At 43.8% G+C, this 10,804-nt stretch overlaps 1 protein-coding gene across 1 annotated transcript; it reads right to left on the minus strand.

Annotated features, from left to right (window-relative positions):
- Nucleotides 1–5,023: 5,023 nt before the first annotated feature.
- On the minus strand, nt 5,024–7,396 carry LOC121270427 (zinc finger protein 239-like). The gene is made up of 2 exons (XM_041175751.1): nt 7,287–7,396; nt 5,024–6,334 (listed from the first exon to the last, which is right to left on the minus strand). Exon 2 carries the CDS (start codon nt 5,982–5,984, stop codon nt 5,163–5,165), a length of 822 nt encoding a protein of 273 aa, XP_041031685.1. The 5' UTR covers nt 5,985–6,334; nt 7,287–7,396; the 3' UTR covers nt 5,024–5,162.
- Nucleotides 7,397–10,804: the final 3,408 nt, after the last annotated feature.

Below are 10,804 nucleotides of genomic sequence, written 5' to 3' on the forward strand. Positions count from 1 at the left end.
ATGTCAACGTCTGACAGTCACTTGATTCATCAAGACCTGAATATCATTGGAAACTTGAATCTAGAAGGAGAAATGTTTGACTGTTCTGTTAGCTTCTAAACGTTTTGAACATCATTGTAACTGAAAAAGCATACATACACGCACTCACCCTGGTTACAGTGCTCCAGTGAACTGACTGTGGAAAGAGCTTTAACCAGGTACACAGCCTGAAAAAACAGGGTATCATTCACAGCGAGGAGAGAGAGTACACATGTTCTGTGTATGGGCGAGGCTCCAACTGATCCTCAAATCTGGAAAGACAAAAGGACACCTGCACCATTGGAGAAACCATGGAAATGTGGGGACTGTGGGAAGGGATTCCCTTCCCCATCTGCGCTAGAAACTCATCGTCGTATTCACACTGGGGAGAGGCCTTTCACCTGCTCTGATTGTGGGAAGGGATTTACTCAGTCATCCAAATTGCTGCAACACCAGCGAGTTCACACAGGAGAGAAGCCGTTCACCTGCTCCAAGTGTGGGGTTGGATTCACTCAGTTATGCAACCTCCTGTGACACCAGAGAGTTCACACTGGGGAGAGGCCATTCACCTGCTCTGAGTGTGGGAAAGGATTCACTGATTCATCCACCCTCCTGAGACACCAGCGAGCTCACATTGCAGAGAGATTGTTCACTTGCTTTGAGTGTGGGCGGGGATTCAATGCTTCATCCACCCTGCAGACACATCAACGTCTCTACAATGGGGAGAGGCCATTCATCTGCTCTGTGGGAAAGGATTCACTCAATCCTCCCATCTGCTGACACACCAGTGAATTCACACAGGGGAGAAACCCTACACCTGCCCTGCGAGAAGGGATTCACTCAGTTGTCCAATCTGATGCAACACCAAGGAGAGGCCATTCAGCTGCTCTAAATGTGGGAAGGGATTCAGTGCTTCATCCACACTGCTGAGACACCAGCAAGTTCACACCGGGGAAAGGCCATTCACCTGCTCTGAATATGGGAAGGGATTCACTCAGTCATCCCACCTGCTGTCACACTGGCAAGTTCACATCTGCAAAGGGTCATTCACCTGCTCCATGTTTGGGAAGGGATTCACTCAGTCATCTAGCTTGCTGGGACACCGGCAAGTTCACAAGTAGGTACAGGGGTTAGATTCTGCTGTTAATGCTGCTGTTAATGACATCCAGGACTGAACCATGTTCATTCTGACAGTTGGTGAAGTGGGAAGGTTGGAGGGTCTGTTTCTGCTGGACTGGACGGTTTCATGACTTTGCTTCCAGTGGGCTGATGCTCTTTGAATGTGGGAGTGCACTTTTCCACTGAAATTTACTCGCCATCCTGACTTGGAAATAGATCGCCATTCCTTCACTTTCACTGGGTCAAACTCCTGGAACTCCCTTCCTAACAGCACTGTGCATGTACCTGCATCACATGGACTGCAGCAGGTCAAGAAGGCAGCTCACCACCGCCTTCTCAAGGGCAATTAGGGATGGGTAGTAAATGCTGGCTCAGCCAGCAAAGCCCACATGCTGTGAATGGATTTTTAAAAATGACCTGCAAAAGCTGATGAAATACATTTATTTTATCCTGATAGTAAATAGTGTTTTTCCTACCATTACAGGTAGATCTCAAATAAATACATTTGTCTCTGTTCCATTGAGTCTACAGCATGGGGCCAAGCCAGTCGGCTCAATTAGTCTATGTCAGTATTTATGCTCCACATAAGCCTCCAACTCCGCCCTCCGCCCCCCCACGCATCAGCATATCATTCTATTTCTTCTCCCTCAGGTATGTATCTAGCTTCCCCTTAAATGAATCCATGCTACTTACCTCAACCACTCGCTGTGGTAGCGAGTTCCACATTCTCCCACTTGCTGGGTAAAGAGGTTTTTCTCATGAAATCCTTATTGGATTATTAAAGTGCTTCAGAATCTTTCATATTTCCATCAGGTATCCTTCAGGGATTATTATGTGTATTGCAGGTTATAAGATAGTTGAACATAGGGAAACATACGACTCAGGAACAGGAGATGGCCACTTGGCCCCTCGAGCCTGCTCTGCCATTCGGTAAGATCATGGCTGTTGTTAAGATGTACAGCAGGTTGTAAGTTGTGATATTCTAAATGGGGTATTACAAGGATGAGACATTTTCATTTCTTCCTGGGGAAGATGTTGTGAAGAACTAGTTTCATAATTTTAATGTTTCCGTAATACAAATTAGTTTGGGAATTTTTTTTATTGTAAGATCAATGGAAAATCTGGATTGAGAATCTGACAGAAACACCCTCAGGGAATTCACAATCACAAGGTGTGGCTCATGTTGATTTAAGAAGTCAAAGCTCGAAGGGTATGAACTGTAAAATGGCAGGTGGGCTCTTTTAGCTGGAGACTGGGAGACATTGGGTCCGACAATTATTGTCCTGTCTTTGTTAGAGAGGTGAATTTTTCATACAGACCTCAGGGAAAAAAGGTTTAGTTTTGAAGCTAAAAGTTAATAAATTTAAATATCAATTGGACATCCCAACTGGTCTCTGTTATCATGGGGATAAGTGATTCAGGGTGGAGCCTTGGTTAGAATTCTGGGTGTTTCTCACAGAAAGCAGGCAGTCTGCAGTTCGCTTGGAAGCAGTCAGCTGTGGGCCCAGGAGTTGTGAAGACTGGAAGCCTAGAGGGCCATTAGGAACTAGGGGTGTTCCTAATGCTTAAATCCCTCAGCAAGAAGGCAGTGAAGCCCACGCTTAGACTGAGGAATCCAGAGTTTTGAGGTCTTAAAGGAAAGTTGGAGGGTTGTTTAGTCAAAAGCTAATTGAAGGGCCACCATAAAAACTTGGAGCTTGGTGAATAGCTGGAATACTGAGGAGAATTAAAGTGAATTCTGGAGAGCTTTGGCATACCTTTGGGATAGTCCCAGGAACAGAAGTGAATGAATCTTCAAAATATCGTTAAGTATAAGGGAACTCTTGGGGGCAAGTTAAAAAGTAAAACTGTGTTTACAGCATAAGTCTTTATAAATTATAGTGTTAAGTTCATGGTGCTGGTTTTTAATATCCTTTTCTTTTCTATGTACAGTAAAGTTTAGTTTTGTTTAAAAACATGGAATCTTGTGACATAACTCTTTCAGTTAATCAATAGGCTTTTGAATTTCTCTTTAAACTTTAACGGTTTTGACTGGGATCATAACAGCACGCACAAACAATATTTCAAAAGTTGAAAAAGAAAATTTTCCTTATTTTGTACAAAGCATTACATTATAAGACCCCCCTCTTCCAGGATCCCCAATAATTTCCTCGTTTGAGGACGTCCTTTCATGAAACAATCCGAAAATTGATGATTAAAATTGGAACTATTTGTAGTCCCTTGTAAAGCAGGAGGGCTGTCGCCCATCACATAGGGTAATTTGGGATTTCTCCCATAGACTAATTGATAGGGGTTATACCCTCCAACCATCTGAAATGAATTCTTTACATGAATTGTCCATGTCAGTGCAGTTGTCAACTTGCAGTTTGGCTGATCAGCTAAGATTTTATGCAATATTTCATGGATCACTGCCTGATTCCGTCCACAGAGCCCATTGCTGAAAGGACCTTTAACTGCGGTGTTCATGACCATAATGTTCACATCTAAATTTGTCATTAGCAAATTCCCCACAATTATCAGTCAGAAACTTAGCTGGTGCCCAGGTCCAATACTTATCCATTTCCCATGGTTTGGTCTATAATAACCCTTTTGTCCTTGCCTTGTATTATTGTAGAAAGACTTAACTGGGTTACCATGTCTATAAAGTGTAGAATGAAAACATTCCTGTCTTTATCCCACACCTTTAAATCCATGGCAGCTACCTTGTTAAAGTCACGTGCCAAGGGAAGGTTTACAATAGAATGTGACGGCGTTCTCTGATACTTTTTACACATTTCACACTTTGCACTAATCTCTTTTCTGAGCCTTGTATACTCTTCATCCACCACCCTTGCATCCTTTACGAGGGTTTTTAATCTTTGACAGAAGGGTGAGCAAATTGTCCGTGCAGCTTAAAAACAATTTGTTTTTTTTCTCTCTCTCTGATTCTTATCACCTGAATCCATTAATCCTTCTCAAATACTCTGATTAGAAACATCAGGTATTGTTAAGGGGATACAATAACGTCCTGACTGAGTAGGCTGCAGATCCACTGACTTCCCAAAAAGTTAGTTGCCTTATTTTTTTTTTTATACCATTTGTAACTCTTTCGAGTACAAACCCATTTCCATCTGTTTCAGATAAATTTACATTGTTTCATAGTTTGCCATTGTGAGATTTGAACTCTTGATCTTGGGGTTACAAACCCAGTACCATAACCACTTGGCTATTTAGGCCAAGCCCTTAGTTGCCTTATCTCGCTCTGTGTCCAGTGGCATAATGATCATCATATTTTGAGTCAGACCTGTAACACCTGTTAATTGTTCCCAGTGTCATTCCTGGGGTTCTTTCACCTATTAGTGCTGTTCCAATCCAGATCTGCTAAAGATGCTTTCAACCTCATTCGAAATCTGTCCAAGTCTGACTATGCTTCATTGGCATCCAATTTGATCATCTTTCTTGTAAATTTCTTCAATGAACCCTAATAGAAGAGCCAAACCTTCATTAGTATCCAACTGACAGGTATCTAGCTCACAAAATACTTCTGCTTCTGATTTTACTTTAGTTATGAAGTGACAATGCCAAGGCCAGACTTTGTTTCCTCCTTGGTAGGGACGTAACCCATGTCCACATATTCACTTCATGGCTCAGAGTCTGAGAACATCAGTGGCTAATCAGGTGCTGAGAATTTCCACTTGCTTTCAGCCATTCCTCACTAAAACTGCTAGGATTGTAAGCCTCTAACTGAAATCTTATTTTGAGTTGCCAAAGTTTACCATTAGACAATCATTCTCAGTTACCATGTTATAATCCTGACAGCCTTATGGTGAAGGAAGAAACTGGAATCAATCCTTACTTGGTATAGATTTATTCACAGTGAAACATTAACCTCCTAACTCTACTCCATGCTCTGTCAGTAAGTGTCTCTCTCTTTGCACTCATGTAACCATCCAAACAGGCCCTCCATCTGAACCTCCATTGATACAATTAACACCCGCAGTCAGAGTATCTAAAATGTCTCTAATCAGTGTGACTGCCATGGGATCTCAGCCAGTTGGCTGACTCAGTGAATCCTTTCCCACACTCAGAACAGGTGAACAGTCTCTCTCCTCTGTATGAGCTCGCTGATGCCTTCGGAGGCTGGATGAATCAGCGAATACCTTCCTACATTCAGAGCAGGTGAATGGCCTCTCCCTGGTGTGAACTCGCTGATGTCTCAGCAGGTGGGATGACTCACTGAATCCTTTCCCACACAGACAGCAGGTGAAAGGCCTCTCCCCGGTGTGAACTCGCTGGTGTTTCCACAGGCTGGATGAGTGTGTGAATCCCTTCCCACACTCCTTGCAGCTGAACGGCCTTTCTCCAGTGTGAACGTGTCGGTGTGTCTGTAGACTGGTCGACCGAGTGAATCCCTTCCCACACACGGAGCAGGTAAATGGCCTCTCTTCAGTGTGAGCCATCTGGTGTCTCAGCATGTTGGTTAACCGAGTGAATCCCTTCTTGCACACAGAGCAGATGAATGGCCTCTCACCAGTGTGAACTACATGGTGATTCTGCAGGGTGGATGATTCACTGAATCCCTTCCCACACACAGAGCAGGTGAATGGCCTCTCCCCAGTGTGAACTCGCTGGTGTGTCTGCAGGTGGGATGAGCAAGTGAATCCCTTCCCACACTCAGTGCAGGTGAATGGCCTCTCCCCAGTGTGAACTCGCTGATGTGTAAACAGGTGGGATGAGTGTGTGAATCCCTTTCCACACGTGGAGCAGATGAATGGCTTCTCCCCGGTGTGAATCCGTCGATGAATTTCCAGTGCAGACGGGGTACGGAATCCCTTCGCACACTCCCAACATTTCCATGGTTTCTCCATGGTGAGGGTGTCCTTGTATCTCCCCAGGTTTGACGCTCAGTTGAAAACTTATCCACACACACAAGTATGGTCCCTCTCCACTATGAATGGTGTGTTTTTTCAGGCTGTGTAACTAGTTAAAGCTCTTTCCACTGTTAGTGCACTGGAACACTTTCGTGTGTGTATGTGTGTCAGTGCTTTTCCAGTCACACTTAAGTTTAAAACCTTCTGAAGCACACAGAACAGACAAACATTTCTGCTTCTTGTTTCAAAAGCTGAAGACATTCAGCTCCCGATGAATAGGTGACTGTCAGATTCTGATGTGATGTTTGGTTTGATAATCTGTCTGCAAATCCTCCCCTTCTAATATCCTGTAAAAGGATTTTACAAAAGTCATAACTGTCAGTACAGGATAGAAATTCAGAACACACAATTCTAGTTTCTATAGCTCATTCTTTCTTCTCTCATTCCCCAAAATGCTGTAAATCTTGATCCCACAAACTCTCCCACTATTCTCACTCTGCTGGTACTAATATACACCCTCCCAATTCTCCTGAACGTGTTAATTCATGCTGATTGACAAATCCATGCTTACAAATTCTCTATATTTATTGGACAAAAATTAATGTGGTATAAAGTACTGTATTGCATGATACATGGGGCATGTGAGAATTAACTTTATTTAGACAGTAAGCAGTCATGAACTGGAACTTTCTGCCTATGAGCGTGGTGGAAACAGAGTTGATCAATGATTTCAAAATGAAATTGGATGGGCACTTGAAGGAAATAAACTTGCAGGGCTCAGGGTCATAGAGGAGGAATGGGACTGAGTGGATTCCTCTACAAAGATTCAGCATGGACTTGAATGGACTCCTTCTGTGCCATCGTGACCCTATGACTGAAAATATATAACATAGCTGCAGTTCAATATATTACAAGACTAGAAATAACAATAAATGTACTTTATTACAGAACCATAAATAATAATCTAATATGATCATATAACATTAGTCATATCTCTGCCTTATATTAACTAACTGTCCCCTTAAATGCCAGCCATCTCCTGGGGAAACTACCCCTCTAATTAGAAACATTAGGAAAAAGACCATCCTTTTAGCCAGACAAATAAATGTGTAAAGCTGAGGGAGCAAAGGATATCCATGTCTTTAAGAGAGAGGGAGACCTGAGCCAACCTTTCCAGAGTCTGCGCCCTCCCTGGATTCACTTACTTTCCCTTCAGCTCCTGTTAGTCAACAATTAGAAAATAATTTCCCGAATTAGAAAACAAATGGAAATGGGGGAAAAAGAAAGTGTTTTACTCACAGATGTTGCATGGAGGAGGGTGTTTTCACGTCTGTGAAACTGAACTTTCATTCAGAGAAAGTAGCAGCTTTGCTGGACAGTAATGAGCAGGTCAGCCAACTCATTGTCCAACTTCCGCGTTCAAACAAGGGGGAAAATCCGTGCAGCCAGAGGCACAAAGGCAACACTCTGATTGGCTGGAGGACTAGTCTATTTCCGGTTCTCCAGCTCTTTCCATTGGTCAACCCCAGTCAGATCACAATGAGGGAGAGTAACCGGAGTGCACGTGGGAGCGGGAGAGACTTTGACCTCCAGACGCGCTGAGCTGTTGTCCAATCCGCAGTATTTTGCTCCTGTAACCAGGGCTATTGATCCCAATGAGACGTTGTGTTGGGAACGCCCCTTTGAGTTATTATGACGTTCATAATGGAACACTGTCTGAATTAAACAATAGGACTCAATCTGCTCCACGGTGACGTGCTCCGGTTTAGTCTGCCGGCCAGGCGCACAGAGACGGGAGCCCCACCCCCACCCATTGTTTTTCCTTCCCCCCGAGCCAACGTTTCCAGGCAACCGACTCGGCGAACTCCCCCTTCCCCCGCCTCCTCCCCCCCCACCAACGGCGGCTGGCTGGTCCAAAAACAGATCGAGAGCGACCGCTGGCGGTAGCTGCATTGCGCCTGCTTCCAACAGCTCGGTCAGCAGCGCTTTCTGCGCCTGCGTGCTTGGCTGCCGGCTGAGGGAGTGGGGGAGGGGACTTTGCAAAATGTCTTTTCCCCTTATTTTGTTCCAAGTCATGTAGTTTGATTTTAAACAGCACAGCATTTGTTTTTACTTTGACAAACACACTAAAACTTCCTCCTCTGTTCAACATCTGTGAGTAAAACACTTTCCCCCTTCCCCTGGGAAATACAGAGTCGTGGGACTTCTGTAACTGGAATTAGTGCCAAATATGCTGAGGGGGAAATGCTGCTGATTTTGTGGAACCTTTTTTATCGAATGAGCTGGTTCAAGTCAATTTTGTCCTGTCTATTCAAATACTGTTTGTCTGTTAATGCATGCTTCACTTATGTTAATTTTAGTTTGATTGTTACAGTAGAAGTTTGAAACTTTGTCCTTTGGTTTATTCTGTTGGGGTTGTCTGGGAATTTGAAACAAAAACAGAAAATTTTGGAAAACTCAGCATCTGTGGAGAGAAAGACAGAGTTAACGTTTCAAGTCCATATGATTCGAAAGAAGACTGAAGAAGAGTCATAGGGATTCAAAACATTAACTCTGTTTCTCTCTCCACAGATGCTGTTAGACCTGCTGAGTTTTTCCAGCATCTTTTGTTTTTCTTTCAGATTTTCAGCATCTGCAGTATTTTGCTTTTGACTGGGAATTTGTTTATTTTAAGGTTATCAGTCTCCATGGGATCGTAACAACAGAGATATGTCTAGTGTTGATATATGGTAGATATTAGATATATTGTTGGTTCTGTAATAAATTTCTTATGATTGCTAGTACTTGTAGTACTTCTAGTACTATTTTTTTGTAATATAGTGCTGTGCCTACGTTATATATTTCCAGTTATTGACTATTATGGCACAGAAGGAATCCAATTGGAAACTCAGGCCCATGCTGACTCACTGTAGAGCAACACAGTCAGTCCCATTGCCTACCATATCTCCATTCTGCTGCAAGTTTATTTCCTTCAAGTGTCCATCCAATTTTATTTTGAAATCATTGATCATCTCCACTTCCACCAGCCTCATAGGCAGCAAGTTTCAGGTCATGGCTGCTCACTGACTAAGAAAAGCTCTTCTTCACAACCCACTTGTATCTCTAATTCAGTAATACAGTAACTGTACAGTATTACACACATATTTAGTCCAATAAATATATATAGAGGCTAGCAGCCTGCATGAAGTTTTTCAGGTCCTGTTGTCTTGGACAGGGAGCGATAAGCATGGACCTGTTGATCAGCATGAATTGGCGCCTTTAGGAGAATTTGGAGGGTGTATATAAGGTACAGCAGAATGAAAATCGAGGGAGCGGGGAGGGAGGAAACAGAGATTTACCGCTTTGGGGGAATGAGAGAAGAAAGAATTTTCCATTGAAATTAGAACCATCTGTTCTGAATTTCTATCCTGACTTGTGTTAACTCCTTTCGCAGGTTATTAGAAGGGGAGGATTTGCAGACAGATATCTCAAAACAAATACCACCTTAAGATCTGACAAAGTTACTCGATTCAGTGGGGTCGAATATCATCGGTTTTTGAATCTGCAGGGACAAGTGTTTGTTCTGACTGCTTCAGAAAATTTTAAACATCAGTGTGAGCGTTCCAGTGCATTGACTGTGGAAAGAACTTGAACCAGTTATGCAGCTTGAAAAAACATTGCTATTTACTGTGGGGAGAGACTGTACATGTGCTCTGTGTGAGGCTTCAGCTGATCATGCAACCTGGAGAGACACAAGGACTCCTGCTCCATGGAGCAACCATGGACATGTGGGGTCTGTGGGAAGGAATTCAGATCGCCATCTGCACTGGAATCTCATCGATGCATCCACACCTGGGAGAGGCCATTTACCTGCTCTGAGTGTTGCAAGGGTTTCGTTCATTCATCGCACCTGCTGAGACACCAGTGAGTTCACTCTGGGGAAAGGCCCTTCACCTTCTCTGAGTGTGGGAAGGGCTTCAGTGATTCATCCAACCTGCTAACATAGCAGAGGATTCACACTGGGCAGAGGCCGTTCACCTGCTCTGATTGTGGGAAGGGATTCACTCAGTTACCCCATTTGTTGACACACCAGCGAGTTCACACTGGGGAGAGGCCGTTTACCTGCCCTAAGTGTGGGAAGGGTTTCACTCACTTAACGAACCTGTTGAGATACCAATGGGTTCATACTGGGGAAAGGCCATTCGGCTGCTCTGAGTGTGGGAAAGCATTCATTGATTCGTCCAGCCTGCTGATACACCAGTGAGTTCACACTGGGTAGAGGCCGGTCATCTGCTCCGAGTGTGGGAAGGGATTCAGTCGGTCAACTTACCTGCAGAAACATCAGCGAGTTCACACTGGGAAGAGGCAATTCCCCTGCTCTGAGTGTGGAAAGGGATTCAGCGATTCATCCACCCTACTGAGATACCAGCAAGTTCACGACTGTTGGTAAAGTGGGAAGGTCGGAGGGTTTCTTTCTGATAGACTGGCCGATCTCATGACTTTGCTTCCAGTGGACTAATGCTCTTTGAGCCTGGGAGTGTGCATTCCCACAAAATGATCCACAATGGCTGATGAAGGACGTTTATTTTATCCTGGATAGTAAACAGTATTTTCCCTACCACTGTAGGTAGATCTCAATTAAATACATTTGTCTCTGTTCCATTGAGTCTACAGCACAGGGCCAGGTCAGTTGGCTCAATAGGTCTATGTCAGTATTAATACTCCACATGAGCCTCCACCCACCCCTCTTCCTCTCACCCCATCAGCATATCCTTCTATTCCTTTCTCCCTCTTGTATGTATTGAGCTTCCTTAAACGTATTCATGCTATCTACCTCA

The sequence above is a fragment of the Carcharodon carcharias genome, chromosome 27 (genome assembly GCF_017639515.1).
Source record: "Carcharodon carcharias isolate sCarCar2 chromosome 27, sCarCar2.pri, whole genome shotgun sequence".
Classification (NCBI taxonomy): Eukaryota; Metazoa; Chordata; class Chondrichthyes; order Lamniformes; family Lamnidae; genus Carcharodon; species Carcharodon carcharias.

What these genes read in the sequence shown, in the direction of transcription:
- LOC121270427 (XM_041175751.1), bottom strand. Translation starts at nt 5,984, where the DNA reads ATGGAGAAACCATGGAAATGTTGGGAGTGTGCGAAGGGATTCCGTACC.